We start from the raw sequence: 23168 nt of genomic DNA, 5'->3' as shown, positions 1-23168 counted from the left end.
CCGAACCGCACCCACCTCTCTGGAGCTGTCACTCAAACCCCGAACCGCACCCACATCCCTGGAACTGTCAATCAAACCCTGAACCACACACGCCTCCCTGGAGCGGTCAATCAAGACTGTCAATGTGGCAGGAAAGACTTTCGCCTGCCATGAGCACATAGTCGCTATTTTCATGCTTCATTTATTAGAAATCCAACTTCTCCCCCCACCCATGTATTCTGCGTATTAACTGCAACTTGCAATCATGTACAATTATTGAAGTTAGCAAGGCATGTCAGTATAAATAACCGAGAAGACCGAGAAACACCCACAGACGTCTACAGCACAGAAGGCCATTCGGCCCTTCGTCTCCATGCCAGTCAACAAAGATCTGACTATACTGAAATAAAGGCAATAAACTGCAGATCTGGAAATCTGAAACGAAAACAAAAAATGCTGGAAAAACTCAGCAGGTGTGACAGCATCTGTGGAGAGAGAGAGACAGAGTTAATGTTTCGAGTCTGTATGACTCTCCTTCAGATAGCCTTCACAGAGGAACCATCACTCTCACCATTTTCCAGGGCCAAAAAATGGTTTGCCAGTGAGATGCACTCGGGGGGCCTCCCTCACTACCTGCCTGGTCCCCTTCTTCTGTCTGGCGGTCACCCATTCCCTCTCTGCTTGCACTTCCTTAAGCTGCGGGGTGCCTATGTCCTGAAACATGCTATCCACGAACGTCTCAGCCTCTTGAATGCACCGTAGTGCCCCCAGCTGCCGCTCAAGTTCTGAAACCCAGAGCTCCAGAGGAACACATGGTCATCCAGGCCACTAGGAGCTTCTAGGATTTCCCACATAGCGCAGGATGTACAAACAAAGGACTGAGCTCCCCAGACATATCTTAACTAAATAGAATATGGACCCTTGCTTTTATCTTACCCTTACTCCTACTTGAGCATATAGATCCTCTAGGTGCTGCTGACTACCTGTCCTAAGGTCCTCCTCTCGGACTCTCCTCTCGGCCAACATGGCCAAAGGTCTGTGCACAAGTTTTAAAAGCATGGATATATGTAATCAGGAATGTAATCAAAAATATCTAGAGTTTCAGGGCCATGAGAGATGTCAGTGGTAGACAAGAGTGAGAGCTAACAAGCTGCGGCATTAGGCCGGAGCAGTTTGCAGAGGCTTGGTAGATGAGGCATTTAGAGTGATTTGTAAATGAGGGAAAGAATAAAAAATTCTAAATAAAAATGCGTAATCCAATTAATTAAGCATCTATTCCTTTCTGACCCAATAGGCAAACAGCAATTATCGGTAACTCACAATTACAATCAACAATGTAAAATTGAAGTGTTTGTACATCCATTTAATTGTTATTTTGAAAGAAGCTTTTCTTCTAAACATTAGTTACTCTTTGTTGATCACATTGTTCACCCTCAGATTAGAACAGTATTCCAGTTAAATTAGTTTTGCAAATACATTGTTTGCTGGTGTTTTTAATGTGTAAACTGATACACTGGCCACTAAGTCATACGGACTCGAAACGTTAACTCAGTTTTTCTCTCCAAAGATGGTGCCTAACCAGCTGATTTTTCCCAGCATTTTCTGCTTTTATTTCATCGACTCAACCTTGGTGAAAAAAAATCGATTAACGACATGGTGGTAAACAGGGAGGACGCGCCGTAAAGTGGTCGCTATGGAAATGATGTAAGTGAAGCGCGTGACTGCGGCCTGTAGTGATATCGAAGCCTGACAGCCGCGATTGGGAGGTGGAGGCAGCACAGGGAAAAACCTGGAATAAATCTGGACATTCTGCAGGCGGGGGATGCCGAGTACAGCTATGAAGAAAAAGGTAAAAACAACCTTGCTCTGGGATATAGAGGGAGGTTAAGAAATGTTAGGACTGCGGGGTTACCAGGGCAACAGAATGGATTTACAGCCCTATTCCCCTCTTCCCCGCAGGGTGAGTATGAAATAAAGTCCTTCTCTTGTGCCACTTACCTGGGAGGTAACATTCCCTTCCCCAGGGCCCTTCCAAACAGGGCAACTCCCTCCTCCCAGCTGTGATTTTTCATCAGGGCCGTTTCTTTCACTGCCGCAACACAACCTGCCACCAAAATCGTCCCCTATACTTTTTATCAGGTTGTGGTTGTACTTCTCCAATGCCCTCCCTTTTGCAGCTTCGTTTCTGCTACCATTCAGAACCTACAAACTGATCATGACCTCACCTGCACTCAGGTTGGTAATGGGTACCTCTGCCACTGCTATTCTCGCCAAGCTTCGTGGGTTCTTTTGTGTTTTTGATCTTTATCCTAATTTCAAATGTTTACATATTTTTACCTTGCTGACTGACCTGCAGCCCCATGACTGTGTGCTCCCCAATGCTGATTGTTCTGTGAAGATTGTTTCTTTACTTACTTTGCTGTCCTCTGAAACTACCCCCCACCCCCCCGCCCTGTTAATTTTGAGAATAATATTTTTTGAGTGTCCTTAACTAAATGTGCTGATAGCGGTGAAGCTAAATGGAAGCCCTCCTTTTTGCAGCAGCAGTATGCTTCAGTCATTTCCTGTTGAGCATAGGTTAAAATCTTTGCAATTATTGAGGGGTGGGATGACACAATGATAAGACATTTCTGCTGCGACTTGACCCTTAGTTTTGGTGAAAAGAAAACAACTGGCACATAGGAGAGAACAGAAAGAAATATTTTTTTAAAAATCAGATGAAGGAAAAATGCAGAAAAACAACAATGGGAAATAATGAAAAGAGAAAACTTGTATTATATAGTGCTTTTCGTAACCACGGAACAACTCAAAGCGTTTTACAGTCAATGAAGTGTAGGCACTTTGTAATGTAGGAAATGCAGTAGTCAGTTTGCACACAGTAAACTCCCAGAAACAGCAACGTGATAATGACCAGATTTTTTTGTGTGATGTTGGTTGCAGAATAAACATTGACGAGGAAACCATGGGTAACAACCTTGTTCTTCTTTGAAATAAACTTTTACCTCCATCCGAGAGGGAAGATGAGGCCTTGGTTTAACATCTCATCTGAAAGATGGCACCTCTGACTGTACTGGATGAGATGTTTTCCTGGTCTGATTTTGTGCTGAAGTCCTGGAGTGGGACTTGAACATCAAGTTATGTAGCTGATCTGCATATATCCGGGAATGCCCTATACTTGACTTTTCTTAAGTTCCGATGCTCCCATCAATGGCAATGCAAGATGTGGCCCACTATCTTACTACATAGGGCACAGAAACAGACCTTTCAGCCCAGCCAGTAAATGCCAGCATCTGTGCTTCATTTGAGCCTTCTCCCATCTTTCCTCCTCTAAAGCTATCTCCCTCTATCTCTTTCTCCCTCCATATGTTTGTCTAGCTTCCCCTTAAATGTATCTATCAAATCTATTGTTCCAATAAGCACAGTTGGGAGTTGCAATAAAATAGGAAAAACAGCACTTGCTGGTTGTACGAACATACAAACTAGGAGCGGAGGTAGGCTATTTGGCCCCTCAAGCCTACTCTGCCATTCAAAATGATCATGGCTGATCTGTTTGTGTTTTGAGTTCTACCTTCCCACTACCCCTGATAACCTTAGATTCTTGTTAGGCCAGGTAATCAACCTACCTCTGCCTTAAAAATATTCAGTGACCCTGCCTTCTCTGCTTTCTGAGGCAGAGTTCCAAAGTTGCACATCCATCTGAGAGAAAAAAAATTCTCATCTCTGCCCTATGAGGGTGACCCCTTATTTTAAAACTGTGTATCCTAATTCTGGACTTGCCCACAAACAGAAACATCCTCCCCACATCCACCTTGTCAAGACCATTCAGGATCTTTTATTTTTCAACCAAGCTACCCTCACTCTTCTAAGCTCCAGTGGAAACAAGCCCAGTCTGTCCAACCTATCCTCATAAGACAACTCGTTCATTCCAGGTATCAATCTAGTAAACCTCCTTTGAACTGCCTGCAACGCATTTACATCCTTCATTAAATAAGGAGACCACAACTGGATACGGTCTCACCAATGCCCTGTATAACTGAAGCATAATATTCTTAAATTTATGTTCAATTTCTCTCAGTAAAGGATAGCATTCTATTAGCCGCCTTGATAACATGCTGTATATGCGTACTAACTTTTTGTGACTCAAGCATGAGAACGCTTAGGTCCCTCTGCACCTTGGAGTTCTGCAGTCGTTCTCCATTTAAATAATACTCTGCTTTTTTATTCTCCCTGCCATTTTACCACATTATACTCCATCTGCCAGATTTTTGCCCACTTACTCAACTTATCTGTATCCATTTCAAACTCCTTACGCCTCCTTCACAACATACTTTCCTACCTACCTTTGCATCATCTGCAAATTTAGCTACTGTGCCTTTGTTCCCCTTATCTAAGTCGTTGATGTGAATTGTAAAAAGTTGAGGCCCCAGCACAGACCCCTATAGTACTCCCCTCATCATATCTTGACAATCAGAAAAAGACCCATTTATGCATAATGTTTTCTGAGAACCAGCCAATTTTCTATCCAGGCTAATATGTTGCTCCTACACCATGAGGGTTTATTTTCTGCAATAACCTTTGATGTGGCACCTTATCAAATGCTTTCTGGAAATCCAAGTACAGTACATCTATAGGCTCCCCTCTATTTGCTGCACCTGTTACTCCTTCAAAGAACTCTAATAAATTGGTTAAATATGATTTCCCTTTCATAAAACCATGCTGACCCTTCCTGATCACCTTGAGCTTTTTTGAGTGCCCAGCTATAACCTCTTTAATGATCGACTCTAATACTTTACCCACGACCTATAGTTTCCTGTTTTCTGCCTCCCTTCCTTGAATGGAGGGGGTTATTTTTGCTGCTTTTCAGCCTGATGGAACCTTTCCAGAGCCTAGGGAATTTTGGAAAATTAACACCAACGCATCTACTACCTCATTAGCCACCTCTTTTGCTACCCTAGGATCAGGTTCGTCTGGACCTGGAGACTTATCAGCCCGCAGCTCCATCAGTTTGCTCAGTGTTGCTTCCCTAGTGACTGTGATTTCACCAAGTTCCCCTCTCCCTGTCAAATGTTAAGGAAACAATGAGATGTGAGCATAAAATGAGGAAGCCAGCTTTGTACGCTTAGAAAGTAGAAGGAGGAATTAAGCAGGAGAGAAATACTTTCTGCAAATGATTTTAAAAGCAACTGACCCAACTGAAAACAAGAAGTTGAATTTCCCGTTTATGTCCTCACCTCCCCTTCCATACGCTTTTCCTTTTCATATGAAAAGGATAAAAGGCCAATCTTAACTGCAATTGAAATATGCTGGGTGCTTTAATGTTTATTTACCTGACCCGTGTGGATTTTGTTTTGTGAAAGAAGTATAGATATTTTGTGGTTGTGCCCAAAGCACTTCTTTATATCCATTGTTGTTGATGTAATGCCCCCTTCCCTATAATTAACTTTAAAGATCATCTGTCCTATTAATAGCTGCATGTTGCTCCACTTAATCTCCTGGTCATTAGAAATTATTGTAGCAATACTGTGCAGGCCCATGGGATTCAAAGCTTCTTGTGTAATGGTGAGCTACCATCAGGTGTCTTCCACCTTCCTGATTCTATGCTTGCTGGTGTCCATTGGGAAAGTGCTGTGAATTAGCCTGTTGCAGGTATTGTAATAGCAGCAGCAACATCTTCATCCCAAGGATTTTCACAGGAATATTAATATAAGATTTGACACTGAGTCTCATAAGGCGATGTGAAGGCTTCCCCAAAAGTGTCATCAAAGCGGTAGCCTTTAAGGATGGTCTTAAAGGAAGGAGAGGTTTAGAGAAGAAATTCAATTAAGAAGAAATATAAGACCTAACTGCTATAATTCATGAATAATTGGCTTCTTAGATCCTCCACAATTTGTTTTTGCTCATGGGATGTGGGCATCATTGGCCAGCATTTATTTCTCGCTCCCAATTACCCTTGAGAATATTGGTGTCGTGTTGAACAGCTGGAGACAATCTGGGGTAGGTACACCACAGTACTATGTGAAAGACAGTTCCAGGATTTTGACCTAGCGACAGTGAAGGAGCATTGATACATTTTCAAGTCAGGATGGTGTGTGACTTGGAGGAGAGTTTATAGGTGGTGATGTTCCCATGTATCTACTGACATTGTTCTTCCAGATGGTAGAGGCTGAGAGTTTAGAAGAAGGTACTTTAGAAGGAGCAACTGTTTAAGGTGGCGGTTGGGTGCAAATCAAGTGGGCTGCCTTGTCCTGGATGGTGTGTGTGGGCGCTGCACTCATCCAGCCAAGTGGAGAGTATTCCATCACACTCCTGACTTGTGTCTTGGAAGAACATATGAAAGCAGTTCAGAGAGGTTTAACTAGGCTAATTCCTGGGATGAGGGGTTTGTCTTTTGAGGAAAAGTTGGGTCTATACTGTTTGGAGTTTAGAAGAACGAGAGGTGATCTTATTGAAACATATAAGATTCTGAGGGGACTTGACAGGTTAGATGCTGACTTTTACTATTTATATTTTACAGGGGGAGGCAATGGCATAGTGATATTGTCACTGGACTAGTAATCCAGAGACCCAGAGTTCTTGGGACCTGGGTTTGAATCCAGCCATGACAGATGGTGAAATTTGAATTCATTAAAAATCTGTAATTAAGACTAATAATGACCATGAAGCGATTGTCGATTGTTATAAAAACCCACCTGGTTCACTTATGTCTTTTAGGGAAGGAAATCTATCATCCTTATCTGGTCTGGCCCATGTGACTCCTGGCCCACAGCAATGTATTTGACTCTTAAATGCCCTCTGAACAACCATCCATGCATTTGTGACCTCTGGACTTGACTATCCCAATGCTCTCCTGGTCAGCTTACAACTAACATAAGAACATAAGAAATGGGAGGAGGATTAGGCCATTTGGCCTCTCGAGCCTACCATTGGGGATGGGCAATAAATGCCTATAAATAACTATTTACTTGTCCTGGAACTAAGACCTCACTCTATATTTTTATAAACACATATATATCATCAAGGCTAATTTATACATTTTTAAAAACTGGACAAAGGCTTTAAAATGACTGAAGCCATGACTGACTATGACCCAAACAAAAGGAACTCCCTGGCATGCAGAACAGCTTCCACCTTGTTTTCTCTGAAGTGACCTGTTGTGGGATAATCCAGAACCGGGGTCATTTTTTAAAAGTAAGGGGTCGCCTATTTAAGACAGAGTTGGGAAGAATTTTTTTTCTGAGGGTCGTGAGCCCTTGGAACTCCCTTCCTCAGTAAGCAGAGGAAGCAGAGTCTTTGGATATTTTCAAGGCAGTGGTAGATAGATTCTTGATGAACAAAGGAGTGAAAGGTTATCAGAGTTTGGCGAGGAGTCACAGTCAGATCAGCCATGATCTTGTTGAATGGCGGAGCAGGCTCAAAGGTCCGAGTGGCCTTAAGCTGCTCCTAACTCATATTTATATGTAGGATGTCCCCCCTTTTGGGGGAATCTAGAACCAGGAGGCTCAATTTCAAAATAAGGTGTTTCCCATTTAAGATGGAGATGAGGAAGGAATATCTTCCGAGGGTCCAACAAGCAGTGGCGGCCATTGAATCTATTCAAGCCTGAGTTAGACATTTTTTTTGATTAACAAGGAAGTAGAAGTTTATGGAGGAACAGGCAGGAAAGTGGAGTTAAGGCCTTTAAAGCCACAAACAGATCAGCCATGATCTTATTGAATGGCAGGCTCGAGGGGCCAAATGGCCTAATCCTCCTCCCATTTCTTATGTTAGTTGTAAGCTGACCAGGAGAGCATTGGGATAGTCAAATCCAGAGGTCACGAATGCATGGATGGTTGTTTCAGCAGTTTATGGGTTGAGGTTGGGAAAAATTATGGAGGTAGAAGTAGGCAGACTTTGTGATGTAGAGGATATGGGGTAGGAAGCTCAGTTCAGGGTTAAATAGGATACCAAGGTTGCAAGCAGTCTGAGACAGTGTCCAGAAAGGGTTATGGAGTTGGACTATGGGATGCCAGTGGCAGTGGGCTGGTTGTGGGGAGCGAAGGTGGTATTGTGGTGTCAGTTGATAGAGACAGTGCTTATGGAAGCTACTACCATGTCTGTGGATTTTGCCAATGGCCAGCATGTACATGAAGATGCATACTTGGTTGATGTTGTACTCAAATGGGAAATTTCCTCTTAACCATGTTAATGGACCCTGAAATGATTCAACCTTGCCTGAATATCCACCTGTTCTTCCAAGGATGTGAAAAAAACAGATCTTTCCTGCCTATGTTGAAAGGTGGAGGGCCACATTCTCATGCTTATGCTGTTGAGTGTCATGTGCCATGATGTTGCTGTTCTCTCACTAGGTGCTGTTGATGGGAAAGAGTGGGTCTGGTAAGACCAGCATGAGATCCATAATCTTTGCAAACTATATAGCCAGGGACACACGGCGCCTTGCAGCTACAAGTAAGTACTGTGCACAATAGAAGTTTGGATTGAGAGGGCACCTTTAAGATGAAAACTGCATTTATTTTTTGCAGTGTTTTTAAGCACACGGTGGCTATGAAAAGTAATTCAGTTGAAGAAAATGATTAAATTTTATGTGGATATTTTCTTTGAGATTGTTATTTACTATTCATTCTGATCTGCATTCTACACTGTTGCAACATTTTAAAATTTAAGATCAGCCACATGTGACATATCTAGGATTTGTCAGTATAGAATGGCTTTAGTAATAGCTAATATTAAGCCATGATAAGAGTACTTTGTAGATAATGTAGCATGATTATCATGTTGCGGAATCTGAAATATAATTTCTCTTTTATAGTTGATGTGGAACATTCACATGTCCGCTTTCTGGGAAACCTGGTCCTGAATCTATGGGACTGTGGTGGGTAGGTGTTTTATTATACAATCATTGATAGGAAATTAAGGGAGCATCTCTGCTCCATCTGTCTTTTCTTTCCCTTACCGATACCTAATTACGTTTCACTACAGTTTTAACAGAAGTTCTGGAACTTATCTGGACATTTTAGATTAAAATGAACAAATATGGGAGAGTTCACGTACTGGAGAATGTTGAGCTGCTGCACAATGAATTTGATAAATTATCACTTATGGACAGAATACCTACCTCCTTGCAAAAACAAATGGCAGTGCATACATTGCAACATTCTAAACACTAGAACCATTTTCTCCATAATGTGGTATGTATGTAATGGGTACCTGGAAAGGAGACAGAAGCTGTTATTTAATCAATGGGATTAGGATAGTTGATTTATAGTGAAGTGGAGCCTGAGAATGTCATCGTTCTGTTCAGTATTTTTGTGATGGCATTTGTGACAGACATTGGTAGCTGCTTGACATTTATGCCATTAGGTCATCAATGAAGGAAAAGTTAACGTGCTAATTTCTCAGTTTATTAAGTGCTCAACTATAATAATCCAATCAACAGCCAATATGTTTTTTAAAATACATAATTAATAGAACTTTAGCATCACAAAATTAAAATTTATAAATCATTCCGGTTCTGCAGTGGTGATTTATGACTTCAATTCATTTACTAAAACTCTAAACTGGTTGGAGTCATACCTAGCAGAAAGGAAGATGGTTGTGGTTGTTGGAGGCCAATCATCTCAGATCCGAGACATTACTGCAGGAGATCCTCGGTGCTGTGTCTGAGGCCCAACCATCTTAAGCTACTACTTCAGTGATCTTCCTCCCATTGAAAGGTCAGAAGTGGGGATGTTCGTTGATGATTGCAGTGTTCCGTACCATTCATGATCCTCATGCTGAAGCAGTCCATGTCCACATGCAGCAAGACCTGGACTGCATTCAGACTTGAGCTGATAAGTAGCAATTAATATTCATGCCAGACAATTAAATTCTTTCATTGGAGATGCTAACCTTTGACATTCAATGGCATTACCATCACTGAAGCCCCCAATATCAACATCCTGGCAATTACCACTGATCAGAAACTGAATTGGACAATTTGTGGCTACAAGAGTAGGTCTGAGGCAGGAAATTCTGCAGTGAACAACTCACCTGATTCTGCAGAGCTCGTTCACCACCTACAAGGCACATGTCAGGAGTGTGGTGGAATGCTCTCCACTTGCCTGGATGAGTGCAGTAAAGCTCGATGCCATTCAGGACAAAGCAACCTGCTTGACTGGCATATCACCCATGATCTTAAACATTCCATCCTTTCACCAGCACAGTGTTAGGAGTGTCTAATCTATACACGATGCACTTCAGCAACTCACCAGTCTCTTTCATCAGAACCATTCAAACTCATTACCTCTGCTATCTAGAAGGACAAGGGCAGCAGATGCATGGGCATACCACCACCTGCAAGAAACCTAATTGCATACTGACCAATTTCCTATTACTAAACAATCACAGGTGGGAGGGGTGGATGAGAAAATCATTGTTTGCTTTATCCTTGATCTGTTATAGCTTGCTTTCCTTTAGACTAATGAAATGATCGATGGACGTGTCTTTGTTTTTGAATCTCAGCCAGGACACTTTCATGGAAAACTACTTTACCAGTCAACGAGACAACATATTCCGCAATGTAGAAGTTCTTATATATGTTTTTGATGTTGAAAGTCGTGAATTGGAGAAAGATATGCACTACTACCAGTCATGTCTGGAGGCAATTCTTCAAAACTCTCCTGATGCCAAAATCTTTTGCCTTGTTCACAAGATGGATCTTGTGCAGGAGGATCAGCGTGACCTGGTGAGATGAGGCTAGCTGTCCATCTGGTAATGTTCTACTAAAGCAGGTTAAATTTTGTACCTTCTACAAATGAAAAGATTCACAACAATGAGTAGTGCAAGAGTTTTGGGGCTTAGGTTTCAATTTACCATGTATTAATGAGATGAAAGCTTTTTTCTGACATTTCAATGTCCTATGTGCAGCAACTTAATTCTTGGTGGGTGTCGAGAACAGAATGTTCAAATGTAATTCAACCCAAATAGAATGTAAACTGGTGGTCTCGTTTAGTTAGAAAGATAGCTGGTGTTTTGAAATGAAAAATACAGAGGAGCACTTATAATTGGGTATTAAGCTCATTGTTAGAATAGTGAGAACCTCTCTGAATCAATCTCATGTTATGCCTGACCTGAGAAGTACTTTAAAGCTGGAGCTCAAATGTTGGAAATGGGGAAAGTGTTTGATTCTTGTACTGATGTCCCTCAGGTTTTAAAACTTTAGTTTTTATTTTCTGAGATTAGTAGATTTGTATAAAGACTCAAAGTTGGTAATCCTATAGTTTTATAACATAGCTCGGCATTATAGTTGCTCCGTGTACATTTTACACTAATTCCTCAGCTAGGACAGAGAAATGATTAAAATTGACAGCTTCAGTTGATGAGCTAATGCTATGATTGAATTCCTCGAAGTCTCTCCGAACTTATTTTAATTTCTTGGTTATAGATTTTTAAGGAGCGTGAAGATGACTTGAGGCGCTTGTCCCGTCCTTTAGAATGTACCTGCTTTCGAACCTCCATCTGGGATGAGACCTTGTACAAAGTAAGATTGAGTTAAACTAATAAAAGTCGTCCACGTGGTTTGGGTTGTAAATTCTGTTTTTTTTTTTCTGTTCATTTTTAAAGAATCCCATCTTCCATCAGTCTGTGGTGTTACCCCATTTGTAGTTCTTGAATTTAGACAAATACAAACTGATTTTTATGTAATAAAATATTTCAACAAACTCTATTGACAAGAGAAGGCTAAGAAGTGACCTGATAGAGAGGCCTTTAAAATCTATTGGCTAGACATAGAGAAGATGTTTTTGGTTGTAGAGGGTTCAGAAACTTGTGCGGGGCGGGGGGGGCTCATAAATATAAAATGGTAATAATAAATCCATTAGAGAGTTCAGGAAAGCCATCTATAACCAAAGTGTGGTAAGAATGTGGGATGTATTACCACAAGCAATAATTGAGGCAAATAAAATGAGTGCATTAAAGGGGAAGTTAAACAAGCACGGGAGGGAGAACAAAGATATGCTGATGGATTAAATGAAGCGGGGTGGGAGGAAAACTGTGTGGAACATAAAAGTGATGTAGACTAAGTGGGCTGACTGGCCTGTTTCTGTGCTGTAGACTTAATGTACTAATCAGAGGAGACAGCATAGAATGTAAAAGAAAAACTTGCCAATTTGCGCCTTTGGAAGAGTTGTAAAACATGACCTTGCTGAAATCATTAAGTTATGCCTCATAAGTGAGCACACCTCTGCCTGTAATTAAGTGAAACATTGCTTTCTCTACCACTACCCTAACTGCTACATTAGTGCACTTTTGTGATGTGTAACTGGACTGCTGTGAAATAAACTGGAAGTAGCTCTAAATGCTTGGAAGAAGTCCATGGTTACTGTATAGAATTTGTCTGGCCAGTAAAGCAGTTGTGGAATGGTGATGGAGAGCAGAGTTGAGTTACGTTCTTAAGGCTCTGTGGATGAGCTGCATTTGGACTGCAACTGTCAAAATGTTCATGTGCTACCTTTCACATCAGATGAAACCTTGAATTTTATTTAAAACATTTCCCTTTTAGTGGGCAAATGTCTGATTTTAGATGCGGTGGTGGTAATATTGCTACAGTTAGCCTCTCTAGAAAGAGAAATAATTATCAAAGGTTCTTGCTCCTCATCAACCCAAAGATTCCTACTGGAAAACGTGTGTGGATGTCCTGTAAAGGACTTGATTTGAACAGATTTTGGATGTGTAATTGGCCACGGGCCTACATTCAGCATCTTCTGGAGAGGACAAAAGGGGAAAAATTGTTGACACCCAAAACTCTACAACACCATCAAAAAACATGTGTTGTCATGTTTATGAAGATCAGTATATTTGCTAGCAGGTAGATAGTTGCGTTAATATCTATTAAAAATAAAAATCTATTCCTAAATAACTATTTATTCCAAATGATGGAAGTATTTTCATTAAGCCTTTAGAGTTTTCCATTGCTCATGAGATCTGCTTCTCTTAGGCTTGGTCAAGCATTGTGTACCAGCTGATCCCTAATGTACAACAACTGGAAACCAACCTGAGGAACTTTGCTCAGATTATTGAAGCTGATGAGGTGCTACTGTTTGAAAGAGCCACGTTCCTAGTAAGTGCTGTGGATTTTCTTCCTTCTCATCTAATGGTATTGATTTATGATATGTCACTCCTAAGGTGTTGGTTGTGTCCTCATAGCTTAAGAGATTGCTCTTCATGTATGAGTCTGGAGAATGATTGTTAGTGAGCTATTTGACTATGGAGTCAAACAACCATGTTAGGCTTTGAGCTCATGTTCTCTGGCTCAGTCTCAGTTGTTAGCCTAGTAACATAACTACTATTCCACCATATCCAGTTTAGTGAATTTATCTTTACACCTGTTTTCAATTTAGCTAGTTCAGACTTTTGGATGTAATAACTTCATGAGGGATGCTCAACTTAAAGTTACCTTTTAGTCATTTGATAGAAATCTCTTAACTTTAGACGAAGGATTTTAATCTGGTGACACATTTCAGATGATTGGAGAGAGCTGGATCCACAATAAAAGATTTAAAAGGACAGTCCTGGGAGAGGAGTGCAGCAGTGTAAAAGGAGAGGCCTTGGAACAGAGCAGTATAATAGGGGAAGAGCGGAGCAGCACTGATCTCTTTTTGGGCTGAGTCAAACTGAGCAGGAGGGATAAAAAAGTGTTAAAGAGAAGATCACTTGGGCGTAGTTGATGTACATTCCCACAAATGGCTAACAAAGCCAGAGCTCCTCTGGATGGCGAAAGAGAAAGATGAAGCAGGCAAGTGTGTATGATAGATGTCAGGTTGATAATGCAAGTGAGAACCAGACTGAATATAAAGTTTAGAGAAGTGAAGAAAATCAGGAGCAAGGTATTTGAGAAGAGACTGACAGAGAACATGAAAAGAAATCCATAAGTCTTCTATAGCCATATAAATAGTAAAACAGTTGTAAAAGGAGGAGTGGGGCGATTAGGGACTAAAAAGTGGGTTTACACATGGAGGCAGAAAGTATGGCTGAGGTACTAAATGAGACCTTTGGTAGCATTTCGCTTTTGGTAAAGGCAGATACAAAGCCTTTTTGAAAGAGGAGGTAGCTAAGAAGCTGGGTGAGCTAAAAATTGATGGAAAGGTATCAGGAAAGCTGGCTGGCCATAAGTCACCAACTGCATCTGAAGATAACTGAGAAGTAAGGGTGGAAATTGCAGAAGCACTGATCTTCCAATCCTCTTTCGATGCAGGGATAGTGTCAGAGGTCTACAGAATTGCAGAAGTTGCACCCTTGTTCAAAAAATTGTGTAAGCATAAACCCAGCAACTACAGGTCAGTCAGTTTAACCTCCATGTTGGGAAAGCTTTCAAACAATAATCTGGGACGAAATTAACAGCCACTTGGACGAGTGATAATGGAAATCCATCACGGATTTGTTACAGTCAAATCATGTTTAACCAACTTGATTTGAGTATTTTTGATAGGTAATGGAGGGTGGTTGAGGATGATGTGGTTGTTTTGGTATATAAGGACTTCCAAAAGGCATTTCATGAAGTGCCATATAACAGTCTTGTTAGTAAAGCTAGAGCCCATGGAATAAAAGGGACTGTGGAAGCATGGTTATGATGTTGGCTGAGTGACAGGGAGCACAGTAGTGGTGAACAGATTTTTTTTGAACTGGAGGAAAGTATAGTATATACTCATGTAAAAGTCAACTTTGAGCCTAAACTTTTAGGCAAAAAGTAGGGGCTCGACTTATACACAAGTAATGTTTTCAAGGAATTTGAAGTCCATGCATGCTCTTGGGTATGACTCTGTACTTTGGGACTTTCGCTTTACTGCTTTTTCATGTCAGGGCCAATGGAGGGTGCATGACCCAATCTGTGCCATTTGAGGTGGCCTGTTCTGCCCAAGACGCACTCCCGCTCGCAGCTCCTTTCGCTCAGCTCCTCTCTCTCGCTACCTCAATCCTTAACCTTCGCACACGGGAGAGAAAGCGGCAAGTGGGAGGTTGGAAGAGAGAGAGTCGGCCTATGGAGGGAGAGTGTTGACCTGCGGGAAAGGCAGCAAGTGGGTGGTAAGTGGGAAAGTTGGGGTTTTTTAGTCAGATCTTGGGAGTCAAATTTAAAAAATATTGTCAATGACTCGAGTATATATGATATATAGTTCGGTTATCCAGGGTTCGGTTATCCAGGGTTCGGTTCTAGAACCACTGCTTTTCTGGATTTATATTGATAACCTTGGCTTGGATGGGCAGGGCACAATTTCAAAATTTGGAGATGACATGGTTTGGTAGTACAGTGAATTGAGAAGGATAGTGATGGGCTTCCAGAGGACATTGGCTGGTGGAATGGGTGGACATTTGGCAGATGAAATTTGTTGCAGGAAAGTGTGACGTGATAGATTTGGGTAGGAAGAGCAAGGAGAGGCAATATAAAATAAGGGGTACAATTCCAAAGGGGCCACAGGAGCAGAGGGATGTGGGGTTATATGTGCACAAATCATTGAAGTAGTTGGGACAAGTTGACAAACTGACTGATAAGGCGAACAGAATCTTGGTCTTTATAGAGCGGCATAGAATACAAAAGCAAGGAAGTTATGGTGAACCTTTATAAAACACTGGTTCAGTCTCAACTTGGGTATTGTTCCCAATTCCGGACACTGCATTTCAGAGGTGTGAAGGAATTGTAGAGGGTGCACCAAGGATTTATGAGCATTGTTTCAAGGATGGAGGGACTTTAGTTAGGAGGATTGATTGTAAGGACTGCGACTGCTCTCTTTGGAGGAAAGATTGAGAGGACATTTAATGGAGGTGTTCAAGATCATGAGATCTGGCCAGAATTAATAGCAAGAAACTTCCCATGGATTGTAAGGTTGAGAATTTGAGAGCACAGATTGGCTCTTTTGCTGATCATTTTCAAAGACAACATAAGGAAAAATTTTTTATGCAGCAAGCGGATCTGGATCTGGAATGCACTGTATGACAGGTGTTAGAGGAAGATTCAGTTGTGGCTTTCAAAAAGGAATTGGACACTTGCCTGAAGAGAATATCTACAAGGCTCCAGGAAAAGGGCATGGGAGTGGGACTAGGTGAGTGCTCTTGCAGAGTACTGGCACAATATGATTGGCGGTGACCTCCTGTGCTGTAACCATCCTATAATTCCATGAAAAGTTCAAACTAGTCACGAAATAGGCCCTGATTTTGGTCTTGATCCTTTAACACAGTGGGTTTGATGTTTTTACAATATTTGCAAATTTTCTTGGATGCAAGTACATTAACATTGTTATATTAAAGATTGGATAGTGCTTGCTGGTAATTTATCATCCTAATAACGTTTGGATAGCATTGCTCACTGGGGTGAACATTTTTTTGTGTGCCTGTGTGTATTTGTTGGAATTTTAGTAATAGCTTTTTAGATGCCAGCCTGACAGTATGTTGTTGGGCCAGGAAACTTTTCTTTTGCTTTGGGTGAAGAAATAGCTGATGTCAGAATTCAGTTAGAATTACAGATGCCTAATCCTTGCAGCTAAATCTTGAGGAATAAAAAAGCTTGAATGGAATGTAAAAGTTTTCATCTGCGGGGCGTCTGCCTAATTTCTGTTGTTTCTAACAGAGCCGATTATCCGCATGTACAAATCCTGAGGCTTACAAAGACCCGTTGTGCTGCAAAGATTCTAAATCGGCTTCAAATCTCAACATGTGGGAAATGCATAGTTTATTTGGTAGTGAATCATATCGTTCCCAGTGCCATATGCTATAATTCCTTAACAAAAAATAAAAAATACCTGGAAAAACTCAGCAGGTCTGGCAGCATCGGCGGAGAAGAGTACAGTTGACGTTTCGAGTCCTCATGACCCTTCAAAAGAACTAAGTAAAAATAGGAGAGGGGTGAAATATAAGCTGGTTTAAGGGGTGGGGGGAGAGAGAAGGTGGGAGTATGGTTGTTGGGACAAGCAAGCAGTGATAGGAGATAACCAAAAGATGTCACAGACAAAAGAACAAAGAGGTGTTGAAGGCGTTGATATTATCTAAAAGAATGTGCTAATTAAGACTGGAGGGCAGGACAAGCAAGGTAGCTCTAGTGGGGGTGGGGTGAAATAAGACTAAAAGGGCATAAAAAATATAGATAAATGATCGGTGGAATACATTAAAAATAATGGAAATAGGTGGGAAAAGAAAAATCCATATAAATTATTGGAAAAAACAAGGAGGAGGGGGAAGAAACGGAAAGGGGGTGGGGATGGAGGAGGGAGTTTAAGATCTAAAATTGTTGAACTCAATGTTCAGTCCGGAACTTCTGGACTGAATATGGAGTTCAACAATTTTAGATCTTAAACTCCCTCCTCCATCCCCACCCCCTTGTTTTTTCCAATAATTTATATGGATTTTTCTTTTCCCACCTATTTCCATTATTTTTAATGTATTCCACCGATCATTTATCTATACCTTTTATGCCCTTTTAGTCTTATTTCACCCCACCCTCACTAGAGCTACTATGCTTGTCCTGCCACCCATTCTTAATTAGCACATTCTTTTAGATAATATCACCACCTTCAACACCTCTTTGTTCTTTTGTCTGTGACATCTTTTGGTTATCTCCTTCTATCACTGCTTGCTTGTCCCAACAACCACCCCCTCCCCTTCTCTCTCTCTCCCCTCTCCTATTTTTACTTAGTTCTGTTGAAGGGTCATGAGGACTCAAAACGTCAACTGTACTCTTCTCCGCCCATGCTGCCAGACCTACTGAGTTTTTCCAGGTTTTTTTATTTTTTGTTTTGGATTTCCAGCATCTGCAGTTTTTTTGTTTTTATCTCTGTGCTATAATTCCTTGTTGCTTGTTGAACAATTCCTTAGTTTCATTTGCTTTTCAAATGTTTTCTTCCCCCCCCCCCCCCCCCCCATGCAAATGGAGCTAAATGCATCATACTCAGTGGATGTCACTTTTTTACAAATATTACTGTATGGTGAAAACATGAAATGTGTGAATTCATTTTTATATTTATAAGTAACAATATTTGTTATTGCTGACATAGTTCCATTTTTTCATTCTGCTGTTTGTTATTTACTTCAGTACATTAACTGGTTATGGTGTATTTGACAATGTTACCTTTTAACTTAATTGTTTTAATCTAGATTCTTATGTTTGTCCTTGGGCAGTAGTGAGTGACTCTGACAATTAAGCATTTTATTTTTCTTTTTAGGTAATTTCTCACTATCAGTGTAAAGAACAGAGAGATGCGCACAGATTTGAAAAAATCAGCAATATTATTAAACAATTTAAGCTAAGCTGCAGGTAAATCTCTCTTTTTTGCTTGAGGTGCTGAAATGTTTGTGCTCATCAAAATGAGAGATATTAACAGCCTTAAGCACAGCCTGTTTGTCAGTATAGAGCATTCCTAAATGGGGTAGGGCATGGATCAGATGCAGGATAACCCTTCACAATGTGCCTTACTTTTAACCTCTCAAAAACCTGCCCTGCCATATCAATGTAACCTTTCTATTTTCTGCACCATCTATCTTTATTCTGTGTGTGTTTCTATCAAATTAAGATTGAATATGGATTTTTTTTTTTTCTTGTCTAGGAACTATAAAAATGCTGCAATTAAGACTGAATGTGGATTTTGTTTTCTGTTTAGGAACTTTTAAAACACTACAGCTAAAATTAAGGTGCTTGTAAACCATATTCTGACTTAACAAGAATTCACAATGGTATCTTGAACCTGGCCTTGATTAGTTATTGGGTCCCGGGACTCACTGTCCAAAGCCAATGTTTTGGCAGGACTTTGTTTGATAGACACATTCTGGTCATGTGAAATTGGGTGATGCTTGCTGAGTTATTGTGTTCATTGTCCTTGGTATTGGAGCATTTAACTAATATGTTTTGAATGCTTCTCTTTCTGTAGTAAATTGGCTGCATCTTTCCAAAGTATGGAAGTTAGGAACTCCAATTTTGCAGCGTTCATTGATGTCTTCACATCAAACACATATGTGATGGTAATCATGTCCGATCCCTCTATACGTAAGTAGCCAAAATTCCTTCCGGTTTGTTCTACTTACTTCGTAAAGTTATTAAATCATCTTGATCTTCCTTTATTTGCTATAAGTGACACAAAACCAGATTTGTTTGTATGACTAATGTAATCAACAATGACGTATGAGCTGCAACTTCATGCAAAAATAAAAGGCCTTGAACAGATGTACATTTATATAAATATCCTGGTTTTCTTGCAGTTTATTTGCCTATACTAAGATTTGAAAATAAATGCTGGGGTTCAAGAAATCGACATGAGGTGTTAGAAGAAATCTTTGACTAGGGCATGGATGATATTAGTGATGGAAATAGGTGTATTTGTGACGTTATGGGGCTAGAAGCTCAGCTTAGGATCAAATAGGATAGCTATCAGAGAAATAAGATTACAGTACTGAGAAAATTTATGCCTTCCGAGCTTCCGTTGAGGATGTGACCTTTCCCACCATCACATTATCGCTGCAACTAATACTGTATCCCCTGATTTTAATGATTCCATGTGTGATTTAACTTTCAGTTTTTCAAGTATTGAATTATAACACTTTTTTCTTCTAAACTCTTTTCAGCTTCAGCAGCTACACTTATCAATATTCGTAATGCCAGGAAACACTTTGAGAAGCTGGAGAGGGTAGATGGTCCCAAACACAGTCTTTTGGTGCGCTGAAGGGCAACTTTATTATAGACTGGATATCAGATGGGTGTATGATGAATTGATATTTCTTGATATAATTCTTTATATCGTGTCTGTTTTTTGAGTAATTTGCTGCAGTTGTCACATTTTTTGTGACCATGAGCATCTAGTCACGTAATTCGTGTCATCTCCTGAAAGCAGCAGGACCTCTTTATTCCAGACTCTGCTCCAAAACTCTTGCCATGAAACATTTTATCTGATCCCAGTAGATGTCCCATTTTTATGGTAATCAATGCAAGAGCTGAAACCTTTAGAGAAGCATTCTGTGGGGGTCTGTAATAACAAGGCTTTTGACTTTACATTCTGCATGTAAAATATACTATCTTTCTGACTTGACAATCTAACCTTTTTTGCAACCTACAAAAAAATGGCATTATGATCATATGTACCTGTGAAAATCCTGTCCAAGAAGAAGTAATATCTCTGCTTATAAAGAGGATGTGAATATATTCACTTCCTGTAATAATCCAGTGTTAGTGCTGGAATGAATGACATGGCTACTCCCACACCCCCCCCCCCCAAAAATTGAGTTTGTGTTTCAGTAATACAATGTAGAAATGTATACATTTTACCTATTATGCTGTTTTTCTTGAACCTTCTAAGATCATGGCACTTTTTTAAGAAGTTGAATTATAGATGGTCCATTGTCAGAATTTTGCATCATTGCATATTCTCCTCTTCCCATAAATGAATTTGTTTTTGCTGTGTCGGTATGAGCTAGTGAGACGTTACCTTTTTTTCCTCTCCCTTCCCTCATCCTCCGAGATAGGAGAAGCCGTGGCCAGTCTTCCTGGGCTGCTCTTGCACAGTTCCCAACATTTGGTGGGTTAATGTAAGGGAGTGGATTCTCTGCCTGTTCCCTGTTAAAATAATGCAAAGAATTTAATAAAATCTATTTCAATATTGAATCATGTTTTGTTGAACTATTTGAGTTACTCTGCAGTTAATTTATTGGTTGTTCTTTCCAAAACTACACATTTTGAGTTGATGAAAAGGTTATGTGCAATTTTTTTCAAATGATTAAAGTATTTGTTTCTGACTTACTAAGCCAAAATATTAATAGATTGTTTAACACGTGTGATATAGGTATTTTGTTTGCAAATCTCGTAGGATTGGTTCTCTGTTTCCCCCAGCTGCACATGATAGTGATAGTATCAGTTGTGGTCTGTTGCATTTTCTCTTGTCTGCCCCAGCATATAACTTAAAGCAAAAAATGATCTAAATAAAAACAAAAAAAAACCTTTAACCTATATAATCAGTAAGAGTGAATAAGTGTTTTTTTTTACCATTATGTCTCTGTTCACTCTAGATTTAATTTTTCAAATACTGTGTTTTTCTTGGTGTAAACTGGTGAAGAGGATGTTATTTTGGTGGCAGTTTGTAATTTTATAATGTTCTTGTGCTGAAACCATGTCAGAGGGCCAAGAGTTTGTGATGACCTTTATTTCAAAACCACCAAGTACATTTGTCACTTTAAAATAACTTTTTAAACCCTAAATTGATTGAATTAAAACATATTGAACTTCTTAAGAGTTCACTTCTAAGCACAAATGCTTACTGTACATGCAATGAGAATTGTTTGTGGATTACTGGTGCAGAATGTTCCTATTACAGATTGTCATTGTAGAAACATCTGGAAAATGGTACAATGTTTCAAAAGCTGCAAGAGACTTTGAACTCAGTGACATTTGGCAATACTCTAAAAGGGGTCAGAGATGATCTAATTGCAGCATCCTTGCACATTCCCCTTCAAATCCCACTTGACAGTATTACACATACCATGTAGCTTAACGTAAATATTGGCTAATTATAGTTATTTTCTGATGCACACATTGATTTTAGTTGGGGGCAGAGATTTGGGTGAGAACGGGGTAACGGTATGTTCACATTTCAGTACTGCAAATGTGAGTAGTTAATTTCTCCAATATGGTTACAGGCTGTTCTTTTGTTTAAAGCATACATGGTAAATTTCTGCCATTGTTTGTTAAACATCCGCATTTCTTTATATCTCAATAAAATAATATAGAAGTAGTGTGTGGCATTCCCTCGATGTGTTACTTTGACTAGCTTGACATCTAAGTTCCCAAGATTGTAGGTGTTTGCATTTGTAGATTGCATTTGTCCTCTATTCCACATAGAGCATTATATTGGCTTACTGTGCTTGGACAGAATAGCTCGGATCATTCAAACATACTTGGGAGCCTGGAATTGCATGACATGCTAGAATGATGCAATGTGGTTAATGGTAATTACCTTTAAAATTGAGGACAATCAAATATCAGTTTCTGAAGCCAATTCACCATTAATGCTGCCACTCCCTTTCCCAGAATCATGATATAGGGCTCCTCTTGTCCACACCTTCCACACTGCCAGCTTCTGTATTCACTGGATCATCTGCCATTTGTACTATCTCCAGCTTGATGTCACCACCAAACATTTCTTCCCCTCCACGCCCATTGGTGCATCCCTCGGTCATCCCCAACACCCCACTCCCTTTCCAATGCTATTTTTCCATGCAAGTGTAAGAGATACAAAACCTGCCCTTTTTACCATCTCACTTCCACTGTTCAAGACCCCAAACAATTCTTCCAGGTGATACCGTGATTTACTTGTGTTTTCAATTTCTCGTACAGATTGGTGACTGCTTTGCAGGACACCTTCATTCAGTTTGGAAGCATGACCCTGAGCTCCCCATAGTCTGTGATTTTAATTATCCACCTTGCTCCTACCCTAACCTTTCTGTCGTCCTGCAGTGATCCAATGAAGTTCAATGCAAGCTTGAAACAGCACCTTATTTTTGAATTGGGAATTCCATGACCTTTCAGATTCAACATTGAGTTCAACAATTTTAGATTATAACTTTTACCACCATTTTGGTTTACTTTTGCTTTGTTGGGTTTTTCCTTTCTTGTTTCTCTCCAATTTCTATTGCTTTTGGATGGCAGCTATTTGGGATTCTGTCATTTGTGCCTCCCCTGGACACTTGTTTTGTTACTTGTCCCACTACCACACCCTTTCGCCTTGCACCATGAAAACTTTTGTCACTTAATATCTTCTCTGCTTTACCCTATTACAGACCTAACCTTTTGTTCTTTTTACCGTTCTCCCTTGCTCAAAACATATTACACTTCTAACTTTTCAAAGTCCTGGTGAAAGGTCACAGACCTGAAATGTTAACTGTTTCTCTTGGTAAATGCTACCTGACTTACTGAAAATGGAAGAGGGGGTGGCATAATGGTGATGCTCCTGGACTAGTAATTAGAGACCTAGGCTATTGCCCTGGGATGTTGGTTGATATCCCATCATGGCAGCTGGTGAAATTTAAACTCAATTTAAAATCTCGAATTGAAAGCTGGTCTCAGTAATGATGACCATGAAACTATCATCGATTGTTGTAAAAACCCACCTGGTTCTCTAATGTCCTTTAGGTAAGGAAATCTTCTGTCCTTACCTGGTCTGCTCTACATGTGACTCCAGCTCCACAGCAATGTG

The 23168-nt window shown here is 40.2% G+C and overlaps 1 protein-coding gene across 1 annotated transcript; it reads left to right on the top strand.

Moving 5' to 3' along the window:
• Positions 1-1667: 1667 nt before the first annotated feature.
• On the top strand, positions 1668-20584 carry rraga (Ras-related GTP binding A). The gene is made up of 9 exons (XM_041196084.1): positions 1668-1828; positions 8325-8424; positions 8786-8852; positions 10477-10699; positions 11399-11494; positions 12950-13072; positions 18159-18250; positions 18861-18976; positions 19552-20584. The coding sequence occupies exons 1-9, from the start codon at positions 1802-1804 to the stop codon at positions 19647-19649; spliced, it is 942 nt and encodes a 313-aa protein (XP_041052018.1). The 5' UTR covers positions 1668-1801; the 3' UTR covers positions 19650-20584.
• Positions 20585-23168: the final 2584 nt, after the last annotated feature.

The sequence above is a fragment of the Carcharodon carcharias genome, chromosome 9, assembly GCF_017639515.1.
Source record: "Carcharodon carcharias isolate sCarCar2 chromosome 9, sCarCar2.pri, whole genome shotgun sequence".
NCBI lineage: Eukaryota > Metazoa > Chordata > Chondrichthyes > Lamniformes > Lamnidae > Carcharodon > Carcharodon carcharias.
Note: the sequence above shows the minus strand (reverse complement) of the source record. Positions and strands in the feature narration are given on the sequence as shown.

Coding starts and splice junctions, on each gene's coding strand:
- rraga (XM_041196084.1), top strand. CDS start 1,802: ATGCCGAGTACAGCTATGAAGAAAAAG. Junction 1,829..8,324: donor GTACAGCTATGAAGAAAAAG/GTAAAAACAACC, acceptor TTCTCTCACTAG/GTGCTGTTGATGGGAAAGAG. Junction 8,853..10,476: donor AATCTATGGGACTGTGGTGG/GTAGGTGTTTTA, acceptor TTTGAATCTCAG/CCAGGACACTTTCATGGAAA.